The 14,656-nt window shown below is 35.7% G+C and overlaps 1 protein-coding gene across 2 annotated transcripts in view; it reads left to right on the top strand.

Moving 5' to 3' along the window:
• POLQ (DNA polymerase theta) overlaps nucleotides 1-14,656 on the top strand; it is a 175,222-nt gene that overhangs the window by 77,010 nt on the left and 83,556 nt on the right. Inside the window, exons 20-24 of one of the 2 annotated variants that reach the window (XM_022564544.3) lie at nucleotides 4,002-4,195; nucleotides 7,677-7,814; nucleotides 9,052-9,226; nucleotides 11,666-11,792; nucleotides 12,369-12,490. In XM_022564544.3, coding sequence (XP_022420252.2) covers nucleotides 4,002-4,195; nucleotides 7,677-7,814; nucleotides 9,052-9,226; nucleotides 11,666-11,792; nucleotides 12,369-12,490 — 756 coding nt within the window. Of the gene's footprint in view, nucleotides 1-4,001; nucleotides 4,196-7,676; nucleotides 7,815-9,051; nucleotides 9,227-11,665; nucleotides 11,793-12,368; nucleotides 12,491-14,656 lie in introns of those variants that run through there. The other variant, XM_089909957.1, reaches the window with a different exon arrangement.

The raw sequence follows: 14,656 nt of genomic DNA, 5'->3' as shown, positions 1-14,656 counted from the left end.
TCTTGTTTTACTCGCTCTGCATCATGTTAGTAAGTCTCCTGCATATTACTGTAAGTATGTGTAGTTTATTGATTTTCACTGCTCTGTAATATATCACTGTGTTTGTGTGTGTGTGTGTGTGTGTGTGTGCGTGCGTGTGTGTGCACCAAAATGTATTTATCCATTTTCCTCTTGGTGAATGCTCAGGTTGTTTCTAGTTTTGTTTTATTTTGTTTTTTTGTTCTGCTATAACAGGTATTTCTGTATAAATATTCTTATAAATTTACATGTCTCCTGCTACACTGGGCAAGAATTTCTTTTGCATGTAGAATTGCTCCGTCTTGGAAATGGGAATATTCAACTGTACAAGATTATGTTAAATTGTTTTCCAGAATGGTTGTATAAAGTTTGTTCTTTAAACAGCAATGTGAAAGAAATCTTGCTGATTACGTTGTCTCTACTTTGCCAAGTCATTGGTTGTAAAATGACTGTAATTTTTCTTTCTTGTGCTTTGTTTTTGGTAAGAGAGTTACTCTAGTTTCATGGAATGCGTTGATGAATATAGCCTCTTTTTGTTCTGGAGGAGTTTATGTATCGTAGGAATGATGTGTTCTTTAAAAGTTCGGTAGAATTTGCCTGTAAACTCTCTTTATGGAAATATTTTTAACTACTACTTTGACTTCTTTAATAAGGGTAAGATTATTCAGTTATATCTTTTGGTTATGTTTTGGTAAGCTATATATATTTTTAAGAATTTATCTAAAGGTATTGCTGATTTTTTATATCTCTGGTTTATCTGTTATGTCATCTTTTTCTTTCATAATACTATTGTTTAATCTCACTAGAAGTTTATCCAATTTTTCAGTCTTTTTAAAGAACCAACTTTTGCCTTTGATACTTCCTGTTGTTTTTGTTTTCTATTTCATTGATTTCTGTGAACATTTATGTAATCTCTTTTCTTCTAGTTCCGCTGACTTTATTTGCAGTCCTTTTTCTAAATTCTTAAGTTTGACACTAAACTCATTACTTTTAAAATCATGTTTTTCTTTTCTAATTTAAGTACTTAAGGCTATAAATTTTCCTCAAAGTTCTACTTTCATTATATCTTACAAGTTTGACATATATTGTTTTCATTGTTTTATCCTAAATATTTAACATTTTCTGGTATGCCTCTTAGACTTATAAATTATAAGAAGATTGTTTTTAATTCTCAAATAGTTGGAAACTTTTATTTCATATTTTCATTATTACCTTCAATCTTTATTGTGTTGTAGCTAGAGAACATGTTTGTATAATACCCATTCTTTGAAGTCCTTTGATAATTGTTTTGTAACCTAAAACTTGAACTATTGTGTAAATGTTCTGTGTGCATATAAAATAATATGTATTCTAATTCTGGATGCAGAATTTTATAAATGTCTGTTAATTCAATGTTGTTGTTTAAATCTTCTATATCTGATTTTCCCTGTAGTTCAGGTAATTTTAATTTTATATGTTTTGAGACTATTTTATTAGGTGCATACAGGTTTAAAATTGATGTATTTTCCTGGTGCATTAAACCTATCATTATGTTGTGACTAGCTTTTCCACTAATATGATTTTTACTCTTAATCTATTTTTTGGAATGAATATGGCAGCATCAACTTTCTTTTGATTAATACTTGCCTCATATATATAGCTTTTCTTTTTCTTTTTTTTTTTTTTTTGTGGTACGTGAGCCTCTCACTGCTGTGGCCTCTCCCGCTGCGGAGCACAGGCTCCGGACGCCCAGGCCCAGCGGCCATGGCTCACGGACCCAGCCGCTCCGTGGCCCGTGGGATCCTCCCGGACCGGGGCACGAACCCGCATCCCCTGCATCGGCAGGCGGACTCTCAACCACTGCGCCACCAGGGAAGCCCCTCATGTATCTTTTTTTTCTACCCCTTTAAACCTTCTAGATCCTTACTTTTTAGATGTCTTATAAACAAAGTATAGCTTATTTCTTTTTCAAACTATCACTTTTTTTTACAAATTTAGCAATTTATTATGATGATTGATGTGTTTCTATTCATTGTGATTATTGACATATTTACACTTTCCTGTTTTGTTTCTGTTCATCTTGTTTGATTTTGTAGATAGTTCATCTGTAGCTGTGCTCCGTTCTAATGATTCCATACCTGCAATTCTTAGGGATCTAAATCTGTCATTTGTTGTTTCTGCTGAGTCCAGTTCATACTTCTTTGCTATCTTATATTTTTTATAATCTTTGTGAAATCATACAAGATTTGATCAGTAGAGCCCTGCAGGGCTTATTTGGGGGAAGTCTTCCTCTAGAAAGGCTATGCTCTGGCTTCTGCTTGTTACTAAACTAAACTTCATCCAAGGCCTACATTAGCTTTTCTTGAGAGTTTTGGTTCAGAACAGAAGTCTGAGAATCAGCTTCTCCTCCTATTGCTACTCCAAAAATCTATTATTCCCTCAACCTTTTTGCAGTAGGACTCCATTCCCATTGCAACCCTGTTTCTTCCTACTGTTTATGAATCCAGGCTGGCTTCCTACCACTCTTGACTCTTCTTTTTCTGACCCTAGTTCCTTATTTCTCTGGTCCCACATCACATGAATTTCTGCTCTGGTTCCAAGTCTCCAAAGCCAGGCTCTGACTGCCCAGTATGTTCTGACTATTAGAGGCCAGTAGCTCTCAATTGTTTGCTTTTGGGGGTGGTTACAGGTGTCCTTTGTGATTTCGCCTGCTGATTGAGACCAAGAGTGCCTTAAAGAATGTGTGGGGGCTTCCCCGGTGGTGCAGTGGTTGAGAATCCGCCTGCCAATGCAGGGGACACGGGTTTGATCCCTGGCCCGGGAAGATCCCACATGCCGCGGAGCAACTAAGCTCATGTGCCACAACTACTGAGCCTGTGCTCTAGAGCCCATGAGCCACAGCTACTGAGCTCGCGTGCCGCAACTACTGAAGCCTGCACGCCTAGAGCCCGTGCTCCACAATGAAAGAAGCCCGTGCACCGCAACGAAGAGAGCAGCCCCCACTCGCCGCAACTAGAGAAAGCGCGCGTACAGCAATGAAGACCCAACACAGCCAAAAAAAAAAAAAAAAAAAAAAGTGTGTATGTGGAGCTGGGGAAGGCAGGCCAGGGTTACACAGAGTCCTAGTGACCCATAGTACTGGAGCAGAAATCTTTGTTATGGATTTTTTCTTAATAATTTTAGGATAGCATTTCCCACAGAATGTTCTATGGACACTTACTTTTCACAATGTTAATAAGTATACAGCTAAAGGGTTTTATGGTCAAATGATTTCAGACTTTTGGTTAAAACAAAATTAAATAGTTGTCTTCGTTCATTTCTACTCAGAGCCTTTAATATATTAACAGGCATCATGAACATCTAAGAGTAATTTATAAATGATGAAACTCATAGTATACAGTGTCTCTCAATCCCAGCCTTTTATAGAGTATTTTTGAGACTAATATTCTAAAGAACATACTGGGAAAACTGATTTAGAGTGAATATTCTGTTGAGAAATGTCAGCAGATAGAAAAATACTCTGATTCTTACTTCAGGAATCTTATTCTTTACTCTTAGAGCATTGGAAAATATAAAACCTTCATGTTTAGCTTTGTGCACGCCTGCATACCATGGGACAAGGATACTGGAAAAAATTTTGGTGAATTAACCTTTTGTAGTCAGCTTAGCAAATTAGATTGGCTACCTTGTTCTTGCTAAAAGTAGAAGCAGAAACATCATCTTGGGAGAAATGCAATCTCTTATAATTCAGACTGTTCATAAGATTGCCTGTTTTACTCTGCATGGACACAGATAGTAATCCAATACTCAAGTGGAAAAGTGGAAAGTACTTTAATACCTTTCACTGATGGTTTGATAATGCTGCTCAAAAGACTGGATCTTGAAGGATAGCCTAGTAGCATCTCTGATTTTCCCAGAAAAATTCTATGTATGTTTAGGTAATCATGCTGATCTAGTCACTTAGCTGGTGAATTAATGTTTTTTGCTTTCTTTTTTTCTTCCAGATGTCTTCTGTAAAGTGGAGATGCCCTCCCAGTACTGCTTGGCCTTGCTAGAACTAAATGGAATCGGCTTTAGTACCGCAGAATGTGAAAGTCAGAAACACATAATGCAAGCCAAACTGGATGCAATTGAGACTCAGGCCTATCAACTAGCTGGCCATAGTTTTTCTTTCACCAGTTCAGATGACATCGCTGAGGTTGTATGATGGGAATAAAAAATTTAGAAAAGTCATTTTTAAAGCAAAAACCTGTGTGTGTGTGTGTGTGTGTGTGTTTCATAAGTGTGTTTACCTAAATACCAAAGATCAGTAAAATAAAACAATCAGTTAACCAGAATACTTTAGAGATAGAATATTCTAACATCTCCTTTGTAAGTTTATACCTATATTTATGAATAGGAAGGTAGTAAAGAAGTATCCTAGAATGTGTGTTCCATAAGGAGATTTGCCTGGAACAGAAGGGGCACCCAGTAAATATTTTTTGTGTGAATGAGATCCATAGTGGTAGTTGTATAACAGTGTAGGTGTTTCTCCATGAAGTTAGTCATTTCATGAACTCTCACTCCTTCTTCACTGCAAAATTAGGTATTTTTCTTAGATGTTAGTGAAAAAGGGATTTTGGGAACGCGCTGCTTTTTTAAACCTACTAATATTTTTATCATCTTAGATAAATTTTGACATAGTTTACTCTTCTCCCCCGCCGCCCCTCAAAAGTTGGTGTTCTCTTCCCTCCCCACACTCCATAAAGGGTGGTTGGGTTGTTTTAGAGGAGTTACCGATACAGGGTGGGTGCTTACTCTTGATATCTTTGAAGTTCTATTGTTATCTAGATGTGATTCAGTATTATAGCATATTGGTATTATAGACTTTAAATCCAGACTTCTTGGGTTTGAATGCTACCTGCTCTATTTATTAATTAACTCCATGACCTTGGACCACTTCATTAACTCTATATCTCAGTTTCTTCATCAGTAAAATACCTCATGTTAGAAATACCTCATAGAGTTGTGAGGAATAAGCAATAAATGTAAAACACTTAGAACAGTGCCTATCTCATAGTAAGTGTTGTATAAATATTATATAAAGGGCTTACAAATGCCCCCCCCCCACTTTAGCCACAGTTATGTGTTTTTAAAAAATGAGGAACTTTGTTTCTCCTAATCACGTAGTACATTTGTATTGAATTCAGTGGTGTTTTAAAATACTTTCTTTTGATTTCTTTAGTCCACAAGCCCCCACGCCAGAACCTAGCTCGCTACACCTAAAATTACATGGGGAACTTGTCAAAAATATAGAATCTCTGGATATCAGCACAAGTAGGCTTGGGGCAAAGGCAAGAACCAGTACTCTTGTGATTCAGATGGGTGCAAAGGCATGTGGGCCTTAGGCCTAGACCAAACTCTGGCCTAGAATAAAAGTCCTTTGATATTATTGGCTTGTTCTTAGGTCTTCATGTTAAAATGGAAGTTATATTAAAGGTAATCTAACATTTTCATACATTGATTATTTTATCCTTGGTGATTTTAAGTTGAATCTTTCAAATAGGCAAGCTGTTACTAATCATCTAGAGCTGCAGTGTTCAATAAAGGAGTCACTAGCCACTTATCTCTGTTTCAGTTTAAATTAATTGAAATTAAATAAAATATATCAATTAAGTTCCTTAGTCATGCTAACCACATTACAAGTGTTCAATAGCCGCAGGTGGCTAGTGGCCACTATATTGGACAATACAAATATAGAACAGTTTTATTATTGCAGAAAGTTCTTGGATGGCACTGGTCTTGAGAAGGTATCAGCAAAATATGACTTGCAGGCCAGATCTGGCCTGCCACCTGTTTTTGTAAATAAAGTTTTATTGGAACACAGCTATAGCTGTTCATGTACTTATTGCCTGTGGCTGTTTTCATTCTATAATGGCACAGTTGAAAAGGTGTGACAGTAAAACAAAGCTAAAAATATTTACTGTCTGGCCCTTTGTAGAAAAAGTTTCTGACTCCTGGTCTAGAGGGAAGCATGGGTTAGTAGAAAGAAAAAGGACTTTAGAGTTAGAAGACTCTGGGTTCTAATTCTTAATTCTACTACATTTTGGGCATGCAACTTTGAGCAAGTTTCTCCAACTGTCTAAACTTTGCAGATTTGTCATAAAGTTGTTATAAGGATTACATGTTAAAGCACCTAGCCTGATGGCTGGCACATAGGAAGTGCTTAATAAATATTAGTGTCTCTTGCTCCCATCCAGTTCAACTCCCTCAGTCACAGATGTGTTAATTAAGACCTGAAGAGAGAATTTATGTGTGAAGTTTTTATAATTAATTCTGAAGGATTCACCAAAAATGGAAGCTTAAGATAAAACTTGAGATCTTTAAATTGTCTTAATTATGATAGGTCTTCCTTCCTGGGGTTGTTGATTTATTGTTATTGTAATAATCTTTCATTTTTTCTATTCAGTTATTTTCTTCTCTCTTCTCTGCTGCCATTCATTTATATACTCTTTGATATGTATATTAGACTTGCCTGATTAAATACCAGCACTTGGTTAAATTTGAATTTCAGATGAACAGTTGACAATATTTTAGTATAAGTATGCTCCATGTCATTCAAATTTGACTGGGCATCATGTAATTTTATTTGCTAAATATAGCAACCCCAATCCTTATGTGTGCATACGTTCATATCTATATAACACAGTCTTTGGGCAAGTTAGTTATTAACATCCATAGTAAGCCTCAGTAATTTTCATGCCTAGGACCCCAGTTATTCACACTACTTAAAACTAAAACCAGATTTTTGTTTCTGTCATCACCACTGTTCTAGGGAAACAGGTATATCTTTACTTCCACCCCTGGCCCAACTTGTAGAAAAAATTCTCATGCAAAGGGTTTCAATTTTTAGAATTATTATTGGGAAAATAATCCAAGGTTCAATAAATCTTACTGAAAGTATATAAATGAATGAGTAGAAAGAGTAGATAGTGTTCTGAATTGCCTAAATTGGAACCCCTCTAACAAGAACTAGTGAGTTTAAGGTATACATGGGATCTTCCCTCTGACCCACAGCCTGGATCCCTGTTCCGTGTAAGCCTAGTTTCTTCAGTGGGTGCTTACTGGCCACTCTCTAACTTTCATTATTGCTGCATTGGATCAATCACCTTCTCCTGGCTTTTTGCCCAGGGCCTCTCAGGGTCTAGCCTTGTGGTAGTGGAATTAGATGGCTTTTTGGGCCTCTTCCTACTTTAGTGTTCTCTGAGTTTTGTGATCACACAATAGCCACGAAGGCTCCCATGTTTATCCTCTATGGGGCTTAAATGATCAAGCAGCCGCATTGGTTACCACATCAAGGAGTACTTAGGTGAGCTTATAATCAGAGCAACCTAAAGTCGCAATGCCAATAGTTTGTCAGTCGTTCAGCACAGAATATACATTCTTGTGTTCTTGACTGTTTAAGAGCCTGGTGTTACTATTAATCTAATACTGACTAAATTAGGGTATGGACAGCCTACTTGACGTAAGATTTTATTGCCATTATTTATTAAATGTGATAATTCCAAATTGTCCAAAAACATTCTTACAATCCATGTTGCAATGTATAGAATCTTTTCTCGAATAACTTTTTAAAATGTTTTCTGAATGATAATACTTGTGATTTGATTCTTGACTAAAGAAGCATTAATTTCTTGCAGGTTTTATTTTTGGAATTGAAGTTGCCACCAAATGGAGAGAGAAAACACCAAGGCAGCAAGAAAACTTTGGGTTCTACCAGAAGAGGGAATGATGATGGATGGAAGCTAAGGCTGGGAAAACAGTTCAGCACTAGTAAGGTGCTCTTTGGGGCAGTCACAGGGCAGAATCTGAACTACTTTTAGCATTTTGGTGTCCTGAAAGAATGCTGATGAAATCAAGATCCAGTGTAGTACACCATTTGAACTTACCCAGACAAAAACAAATTGGTTTTTTGTTCAGCTGCCCACAAACACTATGGAAACATTCCAGCATGGAAAATCTGGATCATAATCTGAGTTAGCAGTTGTGTCCTTCCTATCATTAAAACAGTGTAAAGGTTTGTAGATTCAGACCTATATAGACATTAATTATTGATATGCACTACTCTTGGACTTCTAGTATAATATAATTTCTGTCGTTATATGAACATGAACAGAAAGGTATGGAAGAATTTAAAAAATAAGAAGACAGTCAATATAAATAAAATTTTGTTTTTTTCAATTCCAGAGCAAAATAGTAAGTTTTCCATGCATTTGTTTTGAGAATCTAATCTGTTAATTTCAAAGTCAAATTGAATCACAACCCATGGAAACTGTATACATGGGACAAAAGAGAGAAAGGCTTAATTTTACATTTTTACTGAATGAATTATCAATGGAAAATAAGGATAGAAAGTACAGCCACAACAGCCATGGAGAGAGCAGTCCAAGTTGCCATTCTGTAGAATTTTGACCATAATATTATTAATTATGACTTGCCTGCCCCAGGGAAGTTTCCACAGCTTCATTCTGTAGCAAAACTTTTTATTTAATCGCATTGGCCCTTTTACCTTACAAGTTTTTGTTCCTTAATGGTTCATTGAATGTCTGTAGCATGGAAAATTCAAAGTTTTAAAAATAAATTTCCTTGATACAAAGACTATGAAAGTATTATGGCAAAAAGAAGGAAAAAAAAAAGACTGGGAAACTTACAATCACATGAGCAATGGAGGAGGAAAATATAAAGGAAAGAGATGATGTAAACAATTGGGTGGGGTGTGGGGAAGCAGCTGTTTTACTAAGTTGACATCTCATTGGTTTTTTTTTAATAGTAGATGTAAATTGACATTACTCAACATTAACATGTTTACATTTTATAATCTATAGTTATTATAGATTTATCATTATGGTGATTTCCAAAAAACCCAAATAGTAATTTTATAATAGTAAAGTTGAGTTTAGATACAGGAGTTATCAAATTTAGTTTTGAGATTATATTGTTTACTTAAAAGAGATTCTAGTTTGCTATGGAATTTGGACAAGAATCTGATCCTACTTTATTATAATTCTTTGGCAGGATGTTTTAAATAAATTAAGGGCATTACATCCTTTACCAGGCTTGATATTAGAGTGGAGAAGAATCACTAATGCTATTACCAAAGTGGTCTTTCCCCTGCAGCGGGAAAAACGTCTGAATCCTTTCCTTGGAATGGAAAGAATCTATCCTGTATCACAATCACACACTGCTACAGGTAATGAGAAATCTTAAGTATGGATAATATCCAGTTTTGCAAAAAAAAATTCATATGTAGTATTTGCTTATGACGACCAAGGAATTCAAGTGTTGATCATTGGGTTCAGTGAAGTTCTATAAACATTTATGAAACGCATACTACATCCAAAGCATAGGTGAATATCAGGTAGATAAAGAGATGAAATTGAGTAAGATAACAGTTCCTGCTTTCAAGTACTGTATAGAGTAACTTGGATGTCTGAGATTGGATGAGAGTATGGCCAGGAATTAAATATTTATTTGAGTCAGTGATCTTATCTAATTTCAGTCCCAGCCCTATTCTGAATCTCTTAAGAGTCTCTCCAAGTTGAATCTAAGTAGGCCTGTGCGGTAATAAGAGAGTGTCTTACTTTACTCAATTGGAAAAGAAAGGTGTACAGTCCTTTGCATGTCTTTTGGCCCTCTTGGGATCAGTATGCATGTAATCTCATGAAGAAAAAAAGCATTCTTTTTCTAGGTAGTGCACAACTTCACATATTTGTCAAATGCAATGTGCAGTGGAAGAAAGGGCAGCATTAACTCCTTCATAGAGGGAGCATTTTAGTTTGGTGGTATAGAATGTGGACTTTGATACCACATTTTCACAAGGTTTGAATCTTGGTGCTGAGAATCTTTAGACAAGGTACTTAACCTTTCAGTGCCCAAGTTTCCAAATGTATAAAACAAGATAATAACAGTCCTACCTCACTGGGTTATCCTGAGGATTAAATAGATCAGTACATGTAAAGTGTTTAGAATGATGCGTGGTACATTATCAGTTGTTGCTGTTATTGAGGATGGGGGCACCGTGAGGAGCTGCTTTTCTCTTTGCTTGCTTAGTCTCTGTTCTAAACAATTCCTCTTCCTTCTCCCTATTTAGCTAACCTCTTGGTGCTTCTTGCCTATTTCTTGCCCTGTTTTAAGTTTCATTTTGAAACATATGCTAATGCTGTAAACTTATGTAAAATAAATCCTTGTTGGTGAAAAAACAATCAACCTAAAGTTTTCAAAGCTTTTGCACATTTATTTGTTGCTTATAAAGCAGAAAGTCATCAATTCCTTGTTGTTTTCCTGATTGTTTTTCATTATACTATGCCTACATTTAAAGAATATTTTAGAAATACAAGCTTACCTAAGTATAGTAAAGCCCTTTCATTATTAGAATTAATCTTCATGAAGCTATATTCATGTTTTGTAATTTATTTTTGCCATTTTATTTGTCTACCAGTGTTACCTCATTAATTCAAACACTAGACCTGAATATTAAGTATTGATATTATCATAGAAGAGAAGACAGTGTGCTGAGGCAGAAAGAGACTTGGATTCTTTCCTGTGCTATTTGTTAGCTTTATAAAATTGATTAGACCATTTAATGCTAATAAGTGTAATAATATCTACCATTAATTGAACACTAATTTTTGCTAAAATCAAAATAACGAGGATATAGTATCAGGAGTTTATTCCGAAAAACAGTATCTGAGATACTTAAGATCTCTGATTCATTTAAAGAAGATGGAATTACCTACAGTAGCTAGTAGAGAGCCTGTTAGAATGAAGAGTATCATAAAACAGAGGATTTTTTTGGTCACTGTATGTGTATGATAAAAACTGCAGTAGCAGTCAGTTACCCAAACTTTTTGAACAACACCTGTGTGTTTTTGAAAAATTCATCCAATAAATAAATAAAATGTAAAATATTTGGGGGAAATTAAAGGCCATAAGCATTAAAACAAATAGCTTTCTGTTTCCTAGAAAATGTACTAGCCACCTGATTCTAGTTTCTAGTCATGTCAGTGCTACCTACCATTATTGATTCTTGTGATAAGTGATGAGGAGGAGGAGGAAACCTGGCCAGGTGATATCTAGAAAGTAACGTTCTAGTCACCATCTCTCACTACTACTCCATCTCCTGCATCCTGTGGCCTAACTCCTGTGGCCCCAGTTGTCCCTGTTCAGCACTCAGTTGCTCTTCTGCTTCAGATCCTCTTTTCTGTATCTTGTTTGTTCCTGGCTTTTAAAGGCTTCGACAGTCATTTCTCCTAAGATCCATTTGATTTGTCTTTTACTCATTTGTATAACGGCTAGCATTTTATAGTGCTAACTTCTGGTACTCATTTTAGCGTAGAAATAGTATGATTTATCATATTCTTATCATGGGATTGTTTCTGTAGAACGAGGTTAATTATAAAACACTGTATTGTAGCTGATTCATATATTCACTTATATTACGATTGGTCTTGTACTTGTTATTTTTAGACACATAAACATAATAAAGTGTATTTCATTTAAATTTAGTTTAACAATAACAGAGCATGCATTTTTAGGATAATTCAGAAATGGTATTCGTGTTAAAGTAAATGTCAGATTTCCCCTCTTCCCTTCCCCCCCAATTTTATGTCTTCATTCTGCTTGATTTTAGGACGAATAACCTTTATAGAACCAAATATTCAGAATGTACCAAGAGATTTTGAGATCAAAATGCCAACACTAGTAGAAGAAAGCCCACCTTCCCAAGCCCTAGGCAAAGGCCTACTTCCTATGGGCAGGTAGACTTTATTTCTCTTTATTTGGGTTAATATACTTTTGGGAGTATGAATGGCTCAGAAATAGCCTATTGGACAAATAATGAAATCAGTTTAATTTTCTGTTCCAGGCATACACATTTCCATTCTATTTCAAATCCTGAGTCTGTCTATAAAGAAGCTAGTTGATGGCAAAAAGCTGAAAATCTGGGTCACTAATTAAATCAACCAGCACTATATGCTTGTTTAAGTCAAATACTAAAGGGACAAGTTTAGCAGTGTCTGGAACATCCCCCTTCCTGCCCTCTTCATATGCTCACAAAAGGAAGAAAAAGCACAGATCATTTATATTAGATATGGTCAATGAGATTTACTGAATTGAGTGAAGCAGTTTGTGGGAAAGGTTATTACAGAAATACCTTCCTGTTTAATTGAAGGTTTGCTGAACGAGGTCTAGTATATTTGTTAAGCTTTAAAGTGTGTTTCAAATAAGGTTTTTAAATTTCTTAAATGGAAATATTGACTTACTGAAAAATTCAGACCATTTTCATATATTTAAGACTACTTCATGTCCAGCTGATGATGTTTTTCGCACAACAGAGGAGGAAAAAAGAAGGGTTGTGGCCTGAACCCCAGGCACCAGGCAAAGATGGAGGAGAGAGCCTCAGACAGAGGAATGCCGTTTTCAGTTAGCATGAGACATGCCTTTGTGCCTTTCCCAGGTAAGGTGACCGATGATAGTTTTTGAGCTTCTTTTTGCTGTGGGAATGGTTTTCAAAGCACTGATAAAGCCTGATTTATGAATAAGACTCAGAAGAATACATTAGTTCCTCCATCTTTCCTCTCTTCAGTGGAGCCTGTTTTTCCCCTTCATGTTGCCAGGTTTATAACAGTCAGTCATTATTGTCTTCATGATCTGCTCTGTGGGAAACCTCTGTGCTGTTTGCTCAGCATCCTGCTGAAGTCATGTAATCCGTAATCCTGGGTCATTGTAAACCTTTTTGCAAAATCCAGTGAATTTTGTTAGTTGTCATCCTCTTTGACTTCTCTATAGCATTTGTCACTCTGTTAACCCTCTCTTTCCTCAATTTCTCTCCCCCCCGACCTCTAAGGGCACAATTTTTTTTTTTTTTTTGGTCTCTTTCTAACTCGTTTTGCTCTTTTGTTTCTTCTCCACTTCTCCCCACTGCTGCTTCCTATTGCAGGGGGTAACCCTCAAGGCTATCTTACTTCTGTCTGACCTCTCCTCAGTACTCGTCATCAAAACATTTGGAAGTCATGATCTATCTCCCAGATCATCCCTATTATTTGTATACATATTTGCTCTTTTTACCACCTGGCAGCTCTGGGTGAGTGCAGTTAACCAGCTGAATTTATTTGAATTCTGTCAGAAATTTATATTCCAAGGGTGAATTCAGGTCTATGATAGTATAACCCATTTGGCAATTTTCAGCTTTGCTTTTTAAATATGAACTACCAGCATTTTACCATTGTAACTATATTTAAGTATTCAGTTCTGTGGCATTAAGTACATTCACATTGTGGTGCAGCCTTACCACCATCCATCTCCAGAACTTTTTATCATCCCCACCTGAAACTCTGTACCCATTAAATATAACTGTCCCCCTGGACTCCCACAGCCCCTGGCAACCACCATTCTATTTTCTGTCCCTATAAATTTGACCACTCGAGATCATATAATATTTGTACTATTGTGCCTGGCTTATTTCACGTAGCATAATGTCTTCAGGGTTTATTCATGTTGTAGCAATTGTGTCAGAATTTCTTTCTTTTTTAAGGCCAAATAATATTTCATGATATTTATTTATTCTTACCTAAATAATAAAACTGTGTTTAACACAACAATATTTTATACTGATTTTGTTTAAAATTTTAAAATTAATTTAAATTAAATGTATATGGATTTAACCTGAAAATTTCTGCCATTTAAATGTAGTGTTTAGTTAACTATCTAAAATAACTCTTGATGGGGTTTATCCCAGGAATGCAAGGATTCTTCAATATATGCAAATCAATCAATGTGGTAAACCATATTAACAAATTGAAGGAGAAAAACCATATTATCATCTCAATAGATGCAGAAAAAGCTTTCGACAAAATTCAACACCCATTTATGATAAAAACCCTCCAGAAAGTAGACATAGAGGGAACTTACCTCAACATAATAAAGGCCATATATGACAAACCTACAGCCAACATCGTTCTCAGTGATGAAAAACTGAAAGCATTTCCACTAAGATCAGGAACAAGACAAGGTTGTCCACTCTCACCACTATTATTCAACATAGTTTTGGAAGTTTTAGCCACAGCAATCAGAGAAGAAAAAGAAATAAAAGGAATCCAAATCGGGAAAGAAGATGTAAAGCTGTCACTGTTTGCAGATGACATGATACATAGAATCTTAAAAATGCCACCAGAAAACTACTAGAGCTAATCAATGAATTTGGTAAAGTAGTAGGATACAACATTAATGCACAGAAATCTCTTGCATTCCTATACACTAATGATGAAAAATCTGAAAGAGAAATTAAGGAAACACTCCCATTTACCACTGCAATAAAAAGAATAAAATACCTAGGAATAAACCTACCTAAGGAGGCAAAAGACCTGTATACAGTAAACTATAAGACACTGATGAAAGAAATTAAAGATGATACAAATAGATGGAGAGATATACCATGTTCTTGGATTGGAAGAATCAACATTGTCAAAATGACTATACCACCCCAAACAATCTACAGATTCAGTGCAATCCCTATCAAACTACCAATGACATTTTTCACAGAACTAGAACAAAAAAGTTAACAATTTGTATGGAAACACAAAAGACCCCAAATAGCCAAAGCAATTTTGAGAAAGAAAAATGG

The sequence above is a fragment of the Delphinapterus leucas genome, chromosome 4 (assembly GCF_059928025.1).
Source record: "Delphinapterus leucas isolate spDelLeu-1000000601 "Yukka" chromosome 4, BTC_Dleu_Yukka2, whole genome shotgun sequence".
Classification (NCBI taxonomy): domain Eukaryota; kingdom Metazoa; phylum Chordata; class Mammalia; order Artiodactyla; family Monodontidae; genus Delphinapterus; species Delphinapterus leucas.
The sequence above is the reverse complement of the archived record's forward strand: the minus strand, read 5'-3'. Positions and strand labels throughout refer to the sequence as shown.